Source organism: Urtica dioica, chromosome 11, assembly GCF_054948205.1.
Source record: "Urtica dioica subsp. dioica isolate 48M chromosome 11, U.dioica_male_clone48M_v1_H2, whole genome shotgun sequence".
Lineage (NCBI taxonomy): Eukaryota > Viridiplantae > Streptophyta > Magnoliopsida > Rosales > Urticaceae > Urtica > Urtica dioica.
The window spans coordinates 8735304-8756482 of NC_142766.1; the positions used below are offsets into that span (position 1 = coordinate 8735304).

General features: G+C 35.2%; 4 protein-coding genes across 15 annotated transcripts; 2 read left to right on the forward strand and 2 right to left on the reverse strand.

Annotated features, from left to right (window-relative positions):
• The first annotated feature begins 219 nt into the window (after positions 1–219).
• Positions 220–2317, forward strand: LOC149381018 (Translation elongation factor EF1B/ribosomal protein S6 family protein). Its single transcript, XM_089600882.1, has 6 exons — positions 220–434; positions 529–645; positions 738–810; positions 1538–1655; positions 1773–1886; positions 1989–2317. Exons 1-6 carry the CDS (start codon positions 349–351, stop codon positions 2150–2152), a joined length of 672 nt encoding a protein of 223 aa, XP_089457008.1. The 5' UTR covers positions 220–348; the 3' UTR covers positions 2153–2317.
• Positions 2318–2768: 451 nt separating this feature from the next.
• Positions 2769–5194, forward strand: LOC149381019 (putative E3 ubiquitin-protein ligase RHC1A). Of its 6 annotated transcripts, none has more exons than XM_089630247.1 (2): positions 2769–2908; positions 4005–5194. In XM_089630247.1, the coding sequence occupies exon 2, from the start codon at positions 4027–4029 to the stop codon at positions 4954–4956; it is 930 nt and encodes a 309-aa protein (XP_089486373.1). In that variant the 5' UTR covers positions 2769–2908; positions 4005–4026; the 3' UTR covers positions 4957–5194. The 6 variants fall into 6 exon arrangements, with proteins under 6 accessions (XP_089486373.1, XP_089486372.1, XP_089486375.1 ...); XM_089630246.1 differs by having other exon boundaries at positions 4008–5194; XM_089630249.1 differs by having other exon boundaries at positions 2897–3043.
• Positions 5195–5654: 460 nt separating this feature from the next.
• On the reverse strand, positions 5655–13316 carry LOC149381020 (Tryptophan/tyrosine permease). Of its 7 annotated transcripts, none has more exons than XM_089630239.1 (14): positions 12990–13310; positions 12880–12920; positions 12448–12540; positions 12125–12199; positions 10924–10953; positions 10174–10263; positions 9964–10020; positions 9073–9138; positions 8208–8309; positions 8070–8122; positions 7005–7155; positions 6817–6901; positions 6096–6224; positions 5655–5999 (listed from the first exon to the last, which is right to left on the reverse strand). In XM_089630239.1, the coding sequence occupies exons 1-14, from the start codon at positions 13255–13257 to the stop codon at positions 5815–5817; spliced, it is 1425 nt and encodes a 474-aa protein (XP_089486365.1). In that variant the 5' UTR covers positions 13258–13310; the 3' UTR covers positions 5655–5814. The 7 variants fall into 7 exon arrangements, with proteins under 7 accessions (XP_089486365.1, XP_089486366.1, XP_089486364.1 ...); XM_089630238.1 differs by having other exon boundaries at positions 5656–5999; positions 9073–9142; positions 10904–10953; positions 12990–13309; XM_089630240.1 differs by lacking the exon at positions 9073–9138 and having other exon boundaries at positions 8208–8305; positions 9964–10048.
• A 1533-nt stretch (positions 13317–14849) lies between these two features.
• Positions 14850–17576, reverse strand: LOC149381021 (ethylene-responsive transcription factor ABR1-like). Its single transcript, XM_089602091.1, has 2 exons — positions 17285–17576; positions 14850–15454 (listed from the first exon to the last, which is right to left on the reverse strand). The coding sequence occupies exons 1-2, from the start codon at positions 17538–17540 to the stop codon at positions 15075–15077; spliced, it is 636 nt and encodes a 211-aa protein (XP_089458217.1). The 5' UTR covers positions 17541–17576; the 3' UTR covers positions 14850–15074.
• Between the last annotated feature and the right edge of the window lie 3603 nt (positions 17577–21179).

The window sequence follows — 21179 nt, forward strand, 5'->3', positions numbered from 1 at the left end:
CATATAGGTACTGGAACTTGAAAAAAAATGATTTTCGGTCCAATTTCCGATCGAAATCTGCGAAATTTCAATCCGTGCTTCAAATATAACTGTGATATTTCACCGCATTTGAAGTCATAAAATTATGAATGTCTCTTTAAATTCATAGAATATACTAAGGATCCATAAGACATCTTCTCATGATAAATAAATCTAAATTTTTGAGAAAATAAATCATGGGTATCTAGGGTTCACATAGAAGAGTGGACTATAAAAACCTAATTTCTCGTAACGAACAAACCCTTTTTCACTGCCCTCTACGACACTCTGTTTGAGCTCTTCGCCGCTAATTCTCTCCATTCCACAGCCATGGCAATCACATTCTCCGATCTCCACGCTGAGTCAGGCCTGAAGTCGCTCGACGATTTCCTCTCCGGAAAGACCTACATCTCCGGGTCCGTATTTTTTCGGGTTTCTCTATCTTCCCAATTGGCATAACCTGAACGCGATTCGATTTGATCTGGTTTTGTTTGGTTCGATTTTCGACAGAGATGCGTTGACGAAGGACGACATCAAGGTGTTCGCCGCCGTGTCGCAGAAGCCCGGCGACTCGTATCCCAACGCTGACAGGTGGTACGACTGCGTTTCGTCGCACCTCGCCGCAAGGTTCGTTCTTTTTCATCGTGGCATCGATTCTGCTGATTTGGTCGAAATTGAGGTGACCAATTGATGTGTGGTGTCTTCTTTGCTGTGATTAGTTTCCCAGGAAAAGCTGTTGGAGTTAAAACTGGCGGTAAAGTTGCGGCTTCCCCGGCCGAAGCTCCCAAAGAGGTGATTTTTTTCATTTTAGTTTCGTCGGATTGGTTTGTAATTGTTCGAACAGAATTTTCTTTTCCGGTCATGAGTATGGATCTCGACAGTTGTGAGTGGGTGAATTTCATTTTAGTTCACATCTGAAGTGTAAATTCTTGTGCGTAACGTATGAATTCAGATCTTATAAACTAAAGAGGTATCATTTCTTTTATGGAGAAATGGGCCAAATTCAGATCGACAGTAACAACAGAAAGCTCAAGTCTTGCACATTTCGATGAGTAAAGTAGAATAGTTGGACTTTTTTTATGACCCTTTAGTTGAGTTGGATCAATACTTGTCTCTGCTAGTGTTCTGGTGTTTCTAAGATAGATGGGGACATGGGGTTAAGTGAACTTTAAGATTGATATCTGCAGATTGATATTTTCGTGCTATTTATATAGCATATACTGCGTTTGGTTGAGTAAAGTGGAGTTGGATTTTCTGTAATCCCTTTAGTTTAGTTTGATCAATTGAAATTTCATTCCTTTGGCTGTTGATTGTCTTTGGTAGTGAATTAGAATTTTATGGTAGAAAGGTTCGATTGATTTGTGACATTTATCCAAAATGGGTTGATAACTTTCTGCATTTAGAGCTCCCTGCGTTTTCAATTACTTAATCACATAGCATATACTTCTGCTAGTAATTCTGCTTGGGGTTATCCGAAAGCACTTATTTTTTATTTTGTAAATTCTTTTTGATTTGTCAGGTTGCTGAAGAGGAGGACGATGACGACATGGATCTCTTTGGCGAAGAGACCGAAGAGGAAAAGAAAGCAGCAGAGGAGAGGGAAGCTGCTAAAAAGGCATCTTCAAAGAAGAAAGAGAGTACGTCCTAAAAAAAACCTTGCACTTTCTATGAGTATTAATTACAATGTGGAAATCAATATTATTGGATGAATGAATGCCTTGTCTCTTTGTGACACAACAACCGAATTTCTTTAGGTGGAAAGTCTTCCGTCCTTATGGACGTCAAGCCTTGGGACGATGAGACCGACATGAAGAAGCTCGAAGAGGCTGTTCGGAGTATCGAGCTTCCCGGGCTCTTGTGGGGAGCGTGTATGTTTTCCTTGACCTTTATAGTTTTTTTTTCCCCATAAAACATTAGTGTAATTTACTTGCTAATATCCAGGGTTTTCTTTTTGGATGAATTTGTTGCAGCGAAATTGGTTCCAGTGGGTTATGGAATCAAGAAATTGCACATCATGATGACCATCGTGGACGACCTCGTGTCCGTTGATGACCTCATCGAGGACCGTCTCACTGCCGAGCCCTGCAACGAGTACATCCAGAGCTGTGATATCGTTGCCTTCAACAAGATTTAAGTGCTTGCTGTATCATTAGCCTTTTCATATTTAGTGTTTTTTTCTTTCTTTTTTTTTCTGTTTTGTTTTTATTTTTGACCAATGTTTTGTTGAGAGGATAAAAAAAATGTGGACATCTTATTCTACATAAAATTATCATCAAATATCAAATACAACTCTTTTCTAGTCGCTGATTGAACATGATATTGAGTTTATTGAAGAAAAATTAACCTATAGCACCGACAATTATAATATTTCTTCCAATCCTTGATATAGATGATAATGTATATTTTCAGATGATGGAATGGAATAATCCTAATTGCAAATAAACTAATAAACTAAACAGAATATAGCTATAATAGTACAACTTAATCAACAATATTATTTAAGTTGCTAGACATCGTACTAGTTATGCTAAATTACTAACTTTGTAATGCAACTACAGTAGTTTGACATTTGCTATGAAATTAGACAAATAAGCTTCTAAAATTCTTGGAAATAAAATAAAATAAAAAATCCAAGTTTCTACAATACTACTAAATTAAGTATCCAAAAAATTGTTTTAGGAGTTTAATTCCCTGGTTCTCTCACTACGAAAACTAAACAGATGAGAAAACTGCGACTATTTGTCAAAAAAAAAAAAAAAAAAAAAACTGCGACTATTTTGCGGAATATATAATATTAAAATGTGACTAAATAATTATTTTGATAAATAAGTATTCTTCTTTATTGTCTTCATCTTCTTTCCAATAAAGCGACGAGACCACGAAAGCCAAAGTAAGTCGTCCTCCTCTTTATTTCACCTCTCTCGCTCTCTCATCAATCGGCATATAGCTTTTGGGTAAATAAATCAAGATTTAAGCATATACTATGACTTGATTTTTCCGTCAATCTTTTTTGTCTTGTTCTAAGGTACGCCTAAATTTCTTTTTTTTTTTTTTTTTTTAATTCTCTGTCAATCGATGTAGCTCCTCATTTCTCAAATCTGAATTACCATTATTTTTTTGATTCAGTGGTGTGGCTGGATCTTTTTTTTAAGCGAATGTACTAATCGGCATCGTATTATTATTATTACTACTTGATTTTGCTTTTATCACGGCCTTTTTTTTGCGTGTACGAATTTGTGGGTATTTGTGCCTAAAAAGTTCATCGTGTGAAACTATCTTCTGATTGCATATCTGAATAGTTTTGTGTCTAGATTCAATGCCCGTTTGGTTTGTGGTCCTCTGCTTTGTAAAATCTGGTTAATTCCACGAGCCTTTCATGTTGTTTTTCTTTTCCTTTTTAAATTTTTCTTCGGATTTGTAGAATACATCTTGGGTCTGATTGCTTTTCTATTTAATCAGTTATCTTGTGTTAGTTTTGTGTTTCTATTTCATTTGCTATTTTGCCTTAAGTGACTTTGTATCAGTAAGATGTAGATTTAGGTACTCATGTCTGGTGTAATAATTATGAAAACTTTCTTAAGGTGTGCTTTACTAAATCCGATCCTAGTTTGGAAAATAATGAAGGGTTTCAGTTGAAAAGACGGTCTCACGAAATACTCATTTCAGAGCAAGTAATTACAGAACTCTAAAAAATAGTCTCCAAGAGTAAATGGCTTGAAAACTGCGTTTGATTTTAAATGGCGTTGAAGATAATCTTCATGCCACTAAATATCTGTAATTCAAGTTGTTGCTTCAGCTCAAGAATGATAAAAAAAAAAAAAAGAGAAAAAGTTAAAATCTTTCATGTTGTAGCATGGTTTCTTATAACTACAAGGCTGAGCTTATGTGATTTGAATTGGAGATAATTCCGAGTTCCATCATAAGGGTGAGAACTATTCCCAAGTTTGCTGCTTTAAGTTTTAATTTTTTTTTTTTGGTTCCTCTAGCAGGTTAATAATATAGAAAGAGATGTCTAGCAACGGGGAAACGCACTGGTGTCACCAATGCTCGAGCGCATTTCGGCTCCGCGGCGGAGAAGCTCTTTGCCCTTTCTGCGACGGAGGCTTCGTGGAAGAGCTCAGCGACATGAACGTCCAGGCGGCCCCGCCGGAGCCGTTTCTACGGGACGCGGATTCTCCTTATCACGTCCCCGATGTGTTGGAGCTAATGCTAGCCCTGATGGGTCGAAGCGGTCCGGACCGCAGATTCGTCGAAACTTTCCGACACAGATTGGCCGGAAGAAATAACCCGAACTTCGACGTCAGAGGAAGATACAGCCACGAACCCAACTGGGAAGTCTCCGGGTCGGGAACGGCCCCGTTTCTTCTGTTCCAAGGCCAAGTCCCGGGGATGGCCTTGCGCAGACGGGGCGATCTCGGGGACTACTTTGTGGGTCCCGGGCTGGAAGATCTGATCGAGCAGCTGACGATGAACGACAGGCGCGGGCCGCCCCCGGCGGCGCGATCGGCGATCGAGGCGATGCCGACGGTGCGCATCACGCAGACGCACCTGCGCACGGACCTGCACTGCCCCGTCTGCCAAGACAAGTTCGAGCTCGGGTCGGAGGCGAGGGAAATGCCTTGCAACCACATGTACCACACCGATTGCATCGTCCCGTGGCTCGTTCAGCACAACTCCTGCCCCGTCTGCCGCGTCGAGCTGCCTGCCTCCGGCGGGCCCCGCGCTGCCCGGGCCCGCCCCGCCGCCGCAGCGGAATCGAACGGGACGGCTCGCCAGAACGCCGGCCGGAGAAATCTTCTGTCTTCTCTCTGGCCTTTTCGCTCCGCCACTCAGAATAACGCCCGGCATAGTTCCGAGTCCGGAAGCAACGACGGCTCCGCTGTTCACGAGCCCAACAACGGGCGGGGCTACTCTGGCTGGCCTTTTGATTACCAGTGATGCTCGGGTTTTGTTTTGTTCCCTGCTCGCAGTTTACTCGACATGCCAAACTAGAAGAAAAAAATATATGGTATGTTGTGTGTCTGTGTGTGTGCGAGTACAGTTACATACTCGCTTAAATGTATCTAAAGGTCAACATGAGCTTGTTGATCTTCATGTAAATGCTGAATTTAAGTTGTTTAAAAAGGTGGTTGACTTTTCACAGGACCAATGAATGCTTAATTTTTTTTTTCTTTTTCTTTCTTTCATTTCCCTCTTGTTTTTGTTGATGGTGATTACAAAATTCGTTGGCATATTTATGATTATTTCAAGCGAGGCCAAATACGATTGCTAATAATTGTCCGTGATCAAATTCACATACCAACGGCACGCACGCATTGCATTCTCTTTGGAGTTAGTGAGACGGGAATTGAGAATCCAGAAATGTCTTTTTATGTTTTGGTTCATGCATTTCGTGAGGATTGTGTGGTGCTGGTGAATATCTTCATAGAGCATGGAATATTGGATTAGGAGTGATTGGTGTTCTGTCACTTTCTAATTATTCCATTCCATATTATATAATGTCTTTTGTACAGTTGTGGAATACTTTTCGTTTTGTCAACTTCCGTATATCCCACTGATTCAAATTCCAACCCAATTATCACATGATGCACGATACCCACTTGTGTATCTGTGTTTTCATATTAGGATTTGCCAATCATACCGATGAAACTAATCAGATTGACCAAAATTGATTGCTTTTATTAGATATATGGATTATAAACACAGTTTGGTGTATGTGACTAAAGTTTTGTTACCTGTGAAGAAAGAAAGAAAAAAAAATCTAAATTTACTATGATACAATACTGTGAGTCAATGTCAAGTAGGGTGTCCCAGGTTCTGGAGGAGCTCAGAGGCAATGATATATCCAGCTCCTCCGATCAAGAGTGAAAGCGTGATTTTACCTCCGGGAACCAACTCAGGCAATCTCATAGACGGCAATGAGTCCGAGTATCTCTCCGACCATGACATAGCAGCTGGAAGAATCCCAAACAGCACCAAAACTAGAAGGAAAAAAAAAAAAAACAGAGCTAAGTGCGTATTGTTGAGAGGAAATCAACTTCCAAACATCTTCATTATAATTGATAAAACCACAGTACCTCCATAGGTACCAGCAAAGTCTAATGCTTTGAAAAATATTTCCGGATCGAGCAACGAGAGCCCCAGGGGTGGTACAAGTGTCAGAAAATATGGGACAGGGCTGCCCTTTCCGGCAGGGAGTTTCAGCACTACGAATTTAGAACAAAGGAAAGATTGATGTAATGAGATTTGGCAGTTAAGTAATTCTCTAGGATCTAAAACGCAATTTACTTTTAATTTCCTGTTTTTTATTTTCAGAACTTATAATTTCTTTTAGATGAATGATAAGATAAACTACACTGTAAAGTACATACATCACTATATCGGTATCAGTGTAAATCCAAAATATTATGTTGCAAACTGATGCATAGATAGTGAATCATGCATCGTAAGGCACAAATAGCGGGACCTATACCAGAAAACCACATTATAAGACCATCACCAATCTTTTTGAACAATGTGCTTCATGTTTACCCATCCGATATTTAGTATATCAAGCTTCATGGTTTTCTTTTGGGCTTATCTGTACTACGTTCAAACTTGACAGATGACTGTCCATAACGTATTTACCAACGCTTGCGTCTCAAAACATGTTAATGAACAATTTAGATGTACACCACTTTTTCTTTGAGACGTTCTAACCTGTAGATACTGGTTGTATAAGGGAGTTAAGTACAATTATTTGCTAAAATTAATATTTCATGTTTATGCATTGGACCAAAAAGTGGGATGGTAACTTACAGTCGGAAAGAAAGTCGGAGAGACCCAGCACAAATCCAATGTATGATGTTGCGATGGCAAGAAGCGAGAAAGCCTGAACTATAGGCTGTAGAATTGTATCAAAAAAGAGCATGGACATCAATATAATAAACCGATACCCTCACGATGTCATATTTTTATGCTATAAACTAATATGAATTAGAACTTACACCAACAGCTCCATTGGAAGATTGTAATTGTTGTAATGGGTCTGTAATCTGGTCAGGGCTTATTCCGAGATTCGTGATGGTTCCGAGTATAACGCCATTCCACACAAGAAATATACTAAGGGGTATTGCACTTCCTAGAATAATAGTTGTCCTGTAAGATCAGATGTTGAATCAATGACTCCAAATAATCAGACATATACATATACCAGACAGTTTTAGAAAAGAAGTGCCTAAACCAGACAATTTTTTATTTTTTCATTTTTTTAGAACGGAAATCCTTGTTCACTTTCTTTTTGAATCAGGAAATACCCAAGTTACTCGAAAAACTAAAACCAAACCTATATGATATGCAATGTTCTCATGATTCACGACGACACATCCACTATCGCTAAGTTCAGCTCGACTTGCGTTTATGGCTTTTGGTGGGAATGCAAGGATTATATAAAAAGTAATTAATATTCAATAGTTCAAAAGATTTTTGACGAATATGGAAAAATTACTCGCCATCAAATTAAAAGACAGCTAATTCTACGAATGCATATTCTCAAAAGAAACAGATCAATATCCTTGACTACATCATTATCACCCTATTCATCATTCTAACGGTAATTTTTTAAATGAAGTACAGGTGAACATTATTCACCGGGAAGGGCCTGGTTATTGAAGCAATGTATATACTTACAAGTGTTAGAGTAATAACAACCCCGTGGTTTAATGGATGATAGGACAAATTTATCCATTTTACATGTAAATATTTTCATTTCATTTGTATGGGGTGAGACAGGTAGAAATGCACCCAACGTATGACCTATAACTGTACTGCAAGAAAGGGTTATGATAATGGCTCTACATATATCCCGTAAAAGATCGGTTACAATGAATCAATAATGACATGCTTATGTGTTTTTGCTTGCTATAACCTACAGGTACTTGATTAACTATTGCCCATGCCATCTTAGATAATTTAAATAAACTTCCAAGAGAAAGATACGTTTGCTCAGATGTTTACTCTCAGAATTTTCCTAGATCGTGTCTATATACATTGAAATAATATAAACTGTTTACCTTATTTTTGACAAGTTTCCTTCAAGATTTGTACAAACAACTGGGACCACGTTCTTGATAAGGAAAAGAAACAAGAAAGATACAAGTTAGTATAAAGGAACAATATATTAGAATGAGGTGAAAGTTCTGAAATGTTACATGGTAAACAAATGATAGCATTATTATGGGTATACTCATTGGAGTTGCTTCAAAGTTGGCCTTAAGAAGAGCATCCCAGTGTAGACCCCCACTGGCAACTGCCTAAGAAAAAAGACTTGAGAATTCGAGACAATAACATGGCTGAGGGCATTCAACTTTCCTGTTTCACAATCTTAAACAAGAACCACATGTGCTTGTTTCACAATCAGACAAGTGAAAGTAAAATGAGCAATTGCTGATTCTGAATCTGAACTTGACAGTAGCAATCAAACAACCCAGTTCACTTGACAATTTCATTAGAACAGTAACCTAGATATTCAAAAACACCATTGTTAAAGAAATTTTTATTTACTTATTTACAACTCCCTGGAAGAAGAGAAAAAGAAAACAGCATTTTTTTTCATAAATAAAATAAAAAATAAAAACGGGTGCTATTTGATATATGGATGCATCCTATCTTTATAACAGTGCTTTATTTTGCATGATCCATAGAGTAAAAAAAACAAAAGGCTGTTATAGCTACATAGCCAATTGAAATGTATGGATTTACAAAATAGGCAAGGTTTGTCTAACATTAGTGAAATAACTAAAATGTACAAGTACTAGGTTTCAATAATTTTTTTAACCCTATGATTAAATTTTTTGAAAGTGATGAATTGCTTATATAAATCGTCAAAAAAATTAGTCAGTGTGTAAAAAAAAAAATTGACAACATAACTTTGGCTATTTTGCTGAAAAATTGAAATTTTGGCTATTTTACTAATCAATTAGTTTCAATGGCTATTTTGTATAATTTTTCAAAACGGGAAGGAAAATTCAAGAAAAGGCGGTGGTCAGTTTGAATGTCCAAGGTGGAGGAAGTTACCACAAGACCGGCAAATGAAACAATGATTCCAACCACTAGAACCCCATTAACAGCACCAATTAACCGCTGGCTAGAAATGAAAATAAGACCAGTCAGTTACAAGCCAGTAGCAACCACACAGTTTAGAACTAAATTCGTATCACTAAGAAATAGAAACTTGGTAGAAATCGATGATAATCAACATTATTAGGGTAGTCACATGCAATATTATTGGAAATCCTTTATTACAATGTGATCTAAACAAGTTTTGACACATCACGGAAAAGTTATTATAGAGTCCAGGCAGGCTTTGGTACTTGATCAAGATGGCCAATTTGCCATATGCCTATGACCTAAAATGTCATTACTTTGCTTTCATGATATCCATCCCATAACTGATTTGGAATTTCACCTGATTTTTTTATTTTATTTTGAAAATTGTAATATGTCTGGAGTACCACGTTTTTTAGACATTGAGGTAATAAGTTCCTGAGTTGGCAATTAGGACAATGATGAAGCACATAATCATGCACCTAGTTCAGAAATATGCTGAGAGTTCAGACTGACTCAGTAAACACGTATATCTTATGAGCACCTTCTGGCTTATCACGTGCAATTGATCTCTTTAGAAGTTATGTGATAACCAGGAGACAAGACCATCTTTCTTGCTTATGAAAAGGTAAGCATTCTACTTTGAACAAGAATTACTACCTTAATAGCACCTATGTAAAGTTCTACCATATTGTGAAGATTAATGTTTATCCTTTTAATTTGTGCTACAATGTTCAATATATTTGAATGTGCATGTATGCTACATGATTATGTAAAAGAATGAAATATTAAAATTAAAAAAAAAATCCCTTAATCACCAAACAAGACAATATCATTAGGTTTAAAGAAGACCAAAGTTACCTTCCAGCGTAGCACATGCCGCCCAGAACCAAAGTAAATAAGATCGCGCTTTCCCATCTGCAACCATTAACTCTGTCATCAACACCTAACAAACACACACAATAAGCTTGAAATAACACAAAATTAAAACTACTTTTTACTAAACTAACAGAACTGGAAACTGTGTATTGTCATGCTACCAACAAGAACATAAAAATATGAGATACGTACAATGGGATGTGGAGATAGCTCGTCAAAATATCTGAAGAACGGGCAATATAGGCAACAAGCATGGCATAGTGTATAAAGATGTACGTCGAACTGCAAAACAATTTTGTTGTGGAAAACAATGTGAAATCTAACGCATGAGAGTCAACAATATCACTTACATAAATTTTGAATTCAAAGTTCTAAATTAAACACATGAAGAAAAATTGATGCAGCCTAGAGCCTCATATTTTTATTAATTCAAAGTAAACAGAAAACTAATTTATCAGGAAAAAAAAACTTTTGAAAAAAAAATACCACATGCTCTCTTAAGTTTAAAATTAGGTACGATATTCAAGTTATCAAATCAATCGCGCTGCTCTCTCGTAACTTCATACAGCCAGTATTTTTTGCGGAGAGTAATTTGTGCAAGAAATTTTCATTTTCAAAAAGATTTTTTGAAAGCTTATTAAAAAGAAGAAAATTTGGACATTTGTAGATTTTCTTACCACGATATGAATGAAGACTGGTTAAAATGAGTATCACATTTTCCTTGTTCTTGCAAAAGACTTGTATTACATTTATATTTTCTTAGTTTTTATTCTATTATACACAACTTTTGCTCTAACATATGTATGTATACATATAAACTCCTAATCCTTGCTGATAAGTTGTCTTACTCTGTAAACAACATGTTATATCTATTCATAAGCAGCACAAATGCATCATATACTTTCACAAAGTATCAACTCACCAAACAACTTGGACTCCTACCTTCCCCAGTGTTTTATTGGCCATTGATACCTGAATTTAGGAAACACGAAAAAAAAAAGAAAATGTAACACAGTTAAAGTAAACTGAAACGAAGTGTGGAAAATAGATAAAGGATAAGCACAACCATGAAGATAAAATTAGGCCAAACATTCTATACTCGCAGGATCATCTATATTGCGAACAATATTTTTTACGAACTGGTATATTTTGTATTAGCAAGAGGTCCATGCAAGCCCGAAGGAACCATTCCTCCCACTATCTTTTACACAATTTTCCTACCCTTTACTCTCATAATCTCTCTTATTCATCAAGTAATACAGCTACGGGCTATTATACATGGGCTCTCTAGATATATAGCCACATGAAAACTCAAGTTTTTCCATATAGCCAACCTTTGTTATATTTTAAGTAAATAGCCACGAGATATTATTAACAAAGCCAAAACAACATTAATATTTGTAAATATTCTTTAATAATTATAAATAACCATCAGACTTCAAGTGCATAAATGGAATGCTAAAAAAGTCCAAACAATGCAACATCCCCATAATGGCTATACAAAATGTTGGTTATTTAGCAAATCTCCAAATTTTGGTGGCTTAGTTACTCAATTAATTGATTATATATTTAATCCCTAACTATATCTACTTATTATTGTAATATCCTTATCCAATGTCCTAACAAATATTCATCTTACAAATTATGTAATTTGATAGTGAATATATGCTTAAATCACACTTTCACAATGAACAGAATCTCAGAAAAAGAAGTGTGACAGGGCGATAAAAAGAAGACATAAAAAATGAATTCAACAAGTCAAAATTAAGCACAAAACAAAACTTCAAAATTAAGCACAAAACAAAACTTAATTTGTTGTTCGATTAAACAGTCAAACATTAGACCTCATATTTCCTCTCCGTTTTGACCTCATATTTCTTCTCTGTTCATAACACATCAGAATCGTAGAAAGATAAAAATGAAAAACGCAACAGATCACAAATCCAACTCACAACAAGTATGAACAAATACAGCTCACAACCTCTGCTACAACTTGTATACCACGTTGTTTGTAATGTTTTAAACACTAGACCCTCAAGTAATATGAATTCAAGGAAGAAAAAATTGTCACGGCCAACCTAGTACACTTTAATCCTAACACATAAACCAAAAAATAATTTAAACATAAGGATTGATGAATTACCAATGATACACCACCAGAACCCAACTCGGACATGGTATTGACATTTACTTCAGCAACTAGCAGTCCTGTTGCAACCTGCAGAGTTCTCATTACTTCTTTCAAACTTAACTCATTTATGTACACATGTACTCAACAAAAATATCTAAGATTTATGCCAAAGTTTTACCATTTGTGAATATCAAACAACAATGACGGATGATTCATTTGATAAATTCAAAGCCGGCGGTATTTATTGGCTGCGAGTTGAAAAATCTAACCAGATTGTTTGTTTTCAGAAAGTTCCTATGAAAATTAAAACATACAATTACGTGACCTGATCGTACCATGTAAGCCCAGCAGAAGATGCACGTAACTGCAGATGCGAGAAATCCAGATTCTTGAGTCACAGCTGGTATCGCAAGAATACCAGCACCGATCTGTATGTCAATTAATTTCAATTGATCATATCTCGAAAACAACCTAGAAAATGATAAAGACACGCACTTTGACTTGGATGGAATGGAACAAACAATCACAAGTTTTTATGTTATAATGAACTTCATGAGTGTTTTTTATGGAAAAGGGATAATAATGATTAACAAGAAAACGTTTGGACAATCTCACTTGACATCCAAAATTAATTGGTCATCTTAGATTCTCTCCTTCTACATAGTGTAATTTCTTAAACCACTGCGATTACTTAAATATGAGCTATCTTACAGAAAATAAATAAGAACGTGACATGAAACTCATGTAGAAAGAAACTTCGCGCGTACCGTGGTTCCCGCGACGAGTAAAATCGCGCTTAACAAACTTCCTACACAAGCAAATACAAAACCGTTCATTCCATTTGCACTGAAATCCAGAGAGAGAGAGACAGACGAACCTGGGTCTCTCTTCAGTGTGTCTTGATTGAGGTTCGAGAAGAGCCTCTCGAACTTGAGCTCGGGTTCGGACTGAGACTGCGACTGGTTCTGCGAGAAGCGCTTGAAGGAATGATCTCTACGGCGGAGATGAATGGTTGTTAGGCGGTCGGAGCAATCGCGGCGGAGAAGATTTGATTCTCCCAGCGATCGGAGGTGTTTTAGCGGCGAAGAGGGGATTCTCAAGATTAATGGTGAGTTGTTGAGGCAACAAGAGAAACACAACGCCATTGGTTTGTTTCTCCAATTGCCTCTCGTTTGCTTTTGCCCATTTTTGGTGTTTTGGAGATTAGGTGGGTCCCGCAAACTGGGCGTTTAGTAATACTACCGAACTCTGTTTTTCACAGGAAGATATCGCATACCAATATCAGAGTTTTGATTTTATTGGTATATCACTACTGATGAATAAATCGATAGGTATCTAATAATTAATTTCAATACCTGATAGTATCGATGATATATCAACTGTGGATTAATATATCGAAAAAAAATTTATAATAAATTTAATTTATACAAAAAATCCAAAATATATATATGTCTCTAAATCCAAAATATAAAAAAAAAATTATTTATTATTATATGGAAAGAGAAATTGCCTAATTTGCCACCAATTTCGTAACATTTTCACATTTTTCATCAAAAGACTAATTTGTCCCAAAATGCCACCATCTATGTCAACAATGTTGACAACTATTTTTGCCATTCACTTTGAGATGTCAACAATGTTGACATCTCGGTGGCATTTTGGGCCAAATTAGTCTTTTGATGGAAAGTGGGAAAATGTTATAAAATTAGTGGCAAATGGGGCAATTTATCTAGAAAATAGTTCTCAAATTCTACTTATTCAAGACATACAACAAATAAATTCAAAATACACACTACAAATAATAAAATAGTATTCAAATGGTACCAATTTTTAACATAAACTCAAATATTATTGATTATTATTTACATATAATGAATTAATAATATAATTTATAATGTATTTTTAAAAGTTATTAAAAAAATTTATCATATATAAGAATATAAATATATATATACATATATATATATATATTGATATATATGAATTCCTGAAAATTGTAAATATTAGGTGTCAATGAATTTTTAGACGGCATATAAATTTATATACGTTTATCAAAACTTTGACTATTTTAGGTAAGAATTACAACTTTGACTATTTTAGGTAAGAATTACAACTTAGATTATCTTGTAAATAGTTAATTTTGGATGGTTATTTGGTATTTTTTTTTCCTTTATAAAATGAACCTTATAAAATTAAGTGATTAAGGTTGTTGCTTCTTTCCAAAAAAAAAATAGCTAAATAAGACACCGAAAGTTTAAGAATTGCTAGATAGTCAATTTTTTGTAAATTTTTTTTAATAAATAATCACCTCAACTTATTTACGACACTAAAAAGGATAAAAATATCCAAAAATATTCCGGCTTATTTTGAATTTTTTTTATGTTTTTTAGTGATATAAATAAGCTGAGGTAGCTATTTACAAAAAATTAACAAAAAATTAATTAGTATACAAAACGTTATACGTTAAATACCCTTAAAAGAATATGAACGTAGGAGTTTAAATCGTACACACAAAAGGTTAGGCTTTTTATGATATTGTATAAAATATAGGAGAGTTTGTGTTATTTAGTCGAATAATGAATGTACTTTACGATAGAGTGTACAACACATACATTGTTATTATTAGTAGGGTCAAAACTGAAGATTTTGATATTATGCTCAACGCAACAATTCAATTGTTCATTTAATTCTGGCTCTTAATTCAAATTACATATATACGCCAAATACTATTTCGCAATTGAAAATTCGAAAAACATAATTCAAATTCCAAAATAAATCGGTAAAAGAAAAGAAGTGGAGACGACTAGAGCCTAGAGTCACAATGTCCATGTGTATGTAATGTGTCATTTGGAAGTAAATGCCAATATTAAATTTGTGACAATAATAATAATAATAATAATAATACAAAACTGCATACTTTTACTCATTCAACAAATATGAACACAAGTAGAGGAGACTGGGATCAAGTGGAGGAAGAAGAAGAAGCGGGCCAGTCCCAGGGCGGCGGCGACGACGTGGTGACGATGGGAGTGGGGATTTGGGCGTTCTCTGGGAAGTTGAGCTTGGCCTTGTTGCCGCGGAAGCCGAGGGCGGCGCGGTCGTAGGCCCTGGCGGCGGCCTCGGCGGTGTCGAAGGTGCCAAGCCAGACCCTGGCCGCCTTGAAAGGGTCTCTAATCTCCGCCGCCCATTTCCCCCACGGCCTCTGTCTCACTCCTCTGTACTTCCTCTTCTGCTCTCCCACTCCTCCTTCTTCTTGCTGACGTGGCACTTCCTGGTGGTACTCGTATGTTGTCGCTGGTGTCATCATCTCTGTCGTCATCGTCGTCGAGTATTGCGATGGATCTTCATATATTCATCATAATAATGATAATAAGAATATTGTAACACAACTTTTTTTTTATTCAATAAATTAGGTTTTTTTTTTTTAAAGAAAAACCACGCGGACTACTCAACTTCAAATGTTTAAATTATAAACTAGCCAAAGTTTTAATTTTTTTTTTTTTGGTAAAATATCCATTTTTATATATATATATATATATGACAGTTTATGTGAAATATTATACCAATTTTGTCCTTATGAGTTTAAAAAATCGTCAATTTTTATTTTAATTCGTTATCGTTATTTATGATAAATGATTTTATTTCTTGAATTCTCTACGTGTATATCTCTACTGACAGTTAATATTCTTTCATTATGGTCACTCTATCTATTTATGCTCTCTCTCTCTCTCTCTCTCACACACACACAAGATGGAGCCCAATGAGATCGGTGATGGAATTGCAGAGGACGTTGAAGAAAATATCGGTGACGCTCTCGTCACACTCACGGCGACAGAGATTGATTCATCTATCTCCGGCTTGCTCACTATCAGATATCGCTTCGCCCGCGAGAAGTTTTGACCAAGGTATATCTCTATCGCCTCGTATATCTGGTGGAACGGGCGAAGGCAGAGGCGGGGAAAGCAGGATCTACGTCTCCGGTTGGAGAATTGATGCCCCGCCCATCGACGACACCGACTGGCTCTGCCTCAACGCAACCCACATGGTGGCAGGGGAGTCCGAGAGGGGCTGGATCTTGTGTGACAGGGAACACAACCTTATCCTGTTTATTCCTATTTGATTGCTCTCATCAGTTTGATCCAGCAATGATGATGACATCAAGAGGGTTTGGGCTCTCTTTTTTTGTTTTTGTTTTTTTTGTTTTTTTTTTTTTTGTGTGGAGGTGTGTTTGAACTTTTTAAGCGAATGTAGAAAAGAGAGGGGTTGTAACTTTTTTTTTTTTAGTTAATTTTGGTTTATTTTGTGTTTATTTCGATTAATTTATATTAATTTCAATTTATTTGTGTTTATTTATGAATTCGTTTAGTGTTAATTCATTCAGTCGGAGTGACTGCTTCGCTGAGTCAGCGCGGTGAAAGCGAGGGAGGTTCTGCATTTCTGGCCGAAAAATCGATGGCTCAAGTCGGAAACGGCAAGCATGCGTGTTTTATGGAGTCACTGCTTCGCGCAGAGCAGGCCGAAATAGAAGCGGTGAAAGTGAGGGATGGCAAGTTAACTTGGTGGTGAAGATTTCGTAATATTTTTATTAGGGAATTTTTTAATATATTAATAGAAGAGTTATTTATTGTCATGTTTTCCATTTATTTATTTTATTTTTATTAATTAATTTATATTTGTTAATACAAAATATATTTTTGTCCGATCAAATTGGTTAATGTTGTTTATAGGCTATATCGTGAATAAACTAAACGAGAATAGACTAATTTGCCAAATTTAAGTTTAGATACTTTACTCAAGCTCTTTTTTTTAAATTACACGCCAACAGTAATATAGATTCTGTCAAACGGAATATTATGGGTTTGACAAGTCAGGTATGACGAGTAGGTTTCAAAAGGTTTATATTTGTTGTTAGAATATTCTTCTTGTTAGAATATTCTTGTTGTTATCATTTAGGACTATATTTTTTTTTTATCGAACATTTAGGACAATATTTAATTGTACGTTATTGTGTTTACATGACAAAACTGGGATTTCCTGTTTCGATTAACTTTCACGAACAATTTGTAACATCAATTCTGTGTTAACTCGTGGACAATTGATTTGTAAAAGAGCAACTGAAACATACTAAAACAGAGCATAACATGACTAACAAATATTAAAAAAAAAAATTACCCGGTGAACCAAAAAACAAGGCTTGTTGTTGGTGGTGGTGGTGAGGAAAGCGGTGATCAACATTGTTCAACAATGTGTCGTTATATCCACTGAATTGTTGTTGATGATCTTCTTCTCTTTTTATCATATTTCCACCGGAATCGGAGGGAAATTCACCGGAGACAACCTGAGAAAGAGCAGAGACCATGGCGTCCATTTCCCTCTCTCTCATCCCCAACGACCCGAAAACATATTCTCTCTCATCGTATCTCCTCATAACACCCTTGTCTTTTAAGAAGCCGATGGGTTTGTGTGTTTGTATTTATAGGTGTATCCATATGTACGGAAAGATATATAGATATATCGATGTATTCAATCAGCGCACGCCGTCAAGGACTGAAGAGTCGGTGTAGAGGTGATCTTTGAATTTTAGCACGTGTCTTTAACATTAAGTTATATACTATCTACACGAATGAATGAATGAATAAATAAATAATCGTATATTCGGTAATTAAGAATAAAAATAAGACAACCGGTTAATAAATGATCTATCTCATGTCGACAAAGCAACTGACAGTTGTGTGAAGTGTGAACCTCAAATAAAATAAAAAGCTTGTTGATGGTTCTTTCGTGATGAAAATGCAAGTAGAATTCGAGTACGGCATTGAATTTTTGGTTTGATAATGATTTAGTTGGGCGGTGATTGTGTGACCTAGAAATGGATTCACTTTTGTTAGCCGACATGAAGAGATAGTGATTTAGCTCTTAATAGAAGTACAAGTATTCTCAATGTTTTCGTTAATGGACAACCTGTTTTAGATTGTACGGTGAAAAACTTTGGAGTTTGGTTTTCAAATAAACGTTATTTACACGCATTTACCACAAAATTACTTAAAATTGAATGGAACATCTTCATATTATAATTTAAATGAAATTTCTTAAACTAGGATAGCACAAACCTTATCAAATATATATATATATATATATATATATATATATGTATATATAATAGACAACGCTCTAGATTTTGATTATTAAAAATCTTATGTGATCTATATATGTATATACATAATATATACATAAACTTAAGTTATATATATATATATATATATATATAATAATTGAATGCATAATAAAAAAAATATATATTGATGCGTTGCAATATGAAACTAAAGAGAAAAATCTAATTCCATATTGTAAAGACCATTCAAAAATATGATAAAGTTAGTTGAAAACCTTATATGATTAGATTATGATAAAATAAACTTATTTCCTTGACTTGGACCTCCGATAAAAAAATCAAACACATACTTCACATTTTAGGTCAAAACGGTTATTATAAACGTATTTATATTTTGCGTATTAGGTCGAAAATGAATTTTGAATGCGTGTTTTGTTAGACAAAATGAGAGAGATGGACACGATGAGATGAGAAAATGGAAGAAAGATAAGGGTGTTTTATTCGGAAATTGAAAGATGTGTATGGTTTCCCAATTATCGCAATATGCAATCAGAATTAGACTGTTAAAAAAAAAATTATTCAACTCCATGTATTATTGTTCATACTTCATCAAATTTCTAAAAAGATGTATGATTTTTAATATTGAAAATGCATCAAAAAATAACGATTGACTAACACAAAGAATATAAGGTCGTTATTTGCATACAAGCAGAACTTTGAAACTTATCATAAAGTATTAGTTTTTTCTCTTAACTTTATAGCAAGAGAGGATTTAAAAAGTACATGAGTTTTTTTTCTTCTTTGAAAACTGTCATTAAATGTGTTTATATTCTTTTCAACATCGCATGGTTGATTGTTACTTTGAATATCCCTTTCAAAATCTTTGGCTGGCATGCTCATCTTCAATTGCCGGTGAACAAGTGGTCTTGAGGTCTATGGAAAAAAATAGTAAAATCATAGGTTATTTTCAATTTATACTAGGATGGTCAACCTTTTTAAGCTCAACTTATATCAGAATGGAAAGATGTGATGTAAGAGTCTATTGTTTTGGAATATAGTAAATCTTACACTTTGTAATATTATATCATCAGTACATATAAGCACAAATTTCAAAAAAATAACTTATGACAAATTGAACAATCGCTATCACGCAGGAGATCCACCAAACAGGTTAACGTTCTTTTCACTCAAGCTAAGGTATGGAGTTATGTGAAAGTCTTTATTGAATGTAAAATCTTAAAAAAAAAAAAATCGATGTCTAGTACCATATAATATTGGGCGTCGGAACTCGAAGAGATAAAAAATTCCAATTCTAGTAGTTGGGGTAGCATTACTTTCGTTGGATAGTTAGAAGTAGGGCAGCACAAAAAACCGTAAAAACCGTAAACCGGACCAGACCGGACCGGTGATTTTTAGACCGCCGGTCCGGTTTAAAACGGTTTTTTTTCTTCCGGTCCGGTCCGGTCTACTCATTACAAACGGTCCGGTCCGGTTTTTTTTTAAAACACCGTTAAACCGGACCGGACCGGTTTATTTTAAAATAAATTAATGTCCAATTAACCAAATTAGGCATTTATGCGGAAATTGTCACTAATGGGCCTTTTTTTTTGTCCTAGTGGATCTTAGCAATTTCTTCCATGGCAATGTTGATCTCGATTGAAGACTTGTCTTGGCTATGCTCACAAATGGAAGATTTTTTTACGAAGGCTTGTCTTGGTCAGATATGGAAGAGGTCAGATATGGAAGAGTTTCACTCTTGACAAGGACTTGAATCGGACGCAAGGCAAGACCCATTTAGTCGAGGAGTAAATATTTGCTCGGCAAGGGTCGAAACAGGACAAGGATCTTGGGTTCGTTTGATTAGGATACATTCTTGGATAAGGTTTTATGTTTTGGGCTTGTTCCATTTGAATAGGCTCGTTCAACTAAAAAGGCCCTCATTCTAAGTGCCCATAAGGTGAGGTGGGTCCGAGCCTTACCTAACTAAAAAAAATTGAAAATTTTCTCTTATTGAGATATTATATTGGGATTATTCCTAAACTATGACTTTCTCAGTCCAATAAGTTAAAATTAATCCAAAGTATGACTTCCATATATGTGTTGGTACAAAAATACCCTTTAATGAAATATCTTTTTTTGTATTTAATTTTGTTATTTACTTAATGGTCACAAAAGCAAAGTTAGATATCATTTCTCGTTTGGTATCTGAAATTTAAATAAATAAATAAAAACTTGAAAATTTTGAAAATCTGAAGAAAAAAAAATAGTTTGATGATTTATTGACATTTTGTCTTTTTATTGACATGAGTGTCAATAAATCTTCAAACGATTTTTGAAAATTCTTTGAAGATTTATTGACATCGTTGTCAATAAATTTTATGCATGTCAATAAATCTTCAACAGACCAAATTCTTTGAGAATTGACATCCAAAAAAATTGTTGACATCGATGTCAATAAATCTTCAAAGAATTTCTCAGAATCGTTTGTAGATTTATTGACATTAATGTTAATAAAAAGACAAAATGTCAATAAATCTTTTAACAAATTTCCAGATTCTTAAACCAATATTTTTTTCTTCAGATTTCTCAAATTATTATGTATATTCGAGGCTTTGGAGGGAGTGAAATCATGAAACACGTTGAAATGACATAAATCTCTCTCTCTCTCTCTCTCTCTCTCTCTCTCTCTCTCTCCCCCCCCCCCCCCCCCCCCCCCCCACGTCAATTCCTCTTCTTCTCCATCATGATTTCTTCCTCTTCTTCTTCTCCACCCAAAATAACAAAGAAACACCAAAATCCAAACTCAAACCTTAAAGTTAAAATCATGACAAGTAAATCTAAATAATCGTTAGTAAATAGAGAGAGACTCAAAACGAGATTGATTTTGGATGTGTAGTTGTTGATTTTTGTTTGGTTTGCTTGAATATTTTTTTTCTTTAGATTTTCCAGGTTTAA

Excerpts from the sequence above, each read along its gene's own strand:
- LOC149381018 (XM_089600882.1), top strand. The coding sequence starts at position 349 with ATGGCAATCACATTCTCCGATCTCCACGCTGAGTCAGGCCTGAAGTCG. Across the intron at positions 1,656-1,772 it reads ATCTTCAAAGAAGAAAGAGA|GTGGAAAGTCTTCCGTCCTT; the intron begins GTACGTCCTAAA and ends GAATTTCTTTAG. Across the intron at positions 1,887-1,988 it reads CGGGCTCTTGTGGGGAGCGT|CGAAATTGGTTCCAGTGGGT; the intron begins GTATGTTTTCCT and ends AATTTGTTGCAG.
- LOC149381019 (XM_089630247.1), top strand. The coding sequence starts at position 4,027 with ATGTCTAGCAACGGGGAAACGCACTGGTGTCACCAATGCTCGAGCGCA.
- LOC149381020 (XM_089630238.1), bottom strand. The coding sequence starts at position 13,257 with ATGGCGTTGTGTTTCTCTTGTTGCCTCAACAACTCACCATTAATCTTG. Across the intron at positions 10,954-12,124 it reads GTTCTGGTGGTGTATCATTG|GTATCAATGGCCAATAAAAC; the intron begins GTAATTCATCAA and ends TCCTAAATTCAG. Across the intron at positions 6,902-7,004 it reads CTTCCAATGGAGCTGTTGGT|CCTATAGTTCAGGCTTTCTC; the intron begins GTAAGTTCTAAT and ends ACAATTCTACAG.
- LOC149381021 (XM_089602091.1), bottom strand. The coding sequence starts at position 17,540 with ATGAGGAGATACGATGAGAGAGAATATGTTTTCGGGTCGTTGGGGATG. Across the intron at positions 15,455-17,284 it reads CTTGTTTTTTGGTTCACCGG|ATCCATCGCAATACTCGACG; the intron begins GTAATTTTTTTT and ends GAATATATGAAG.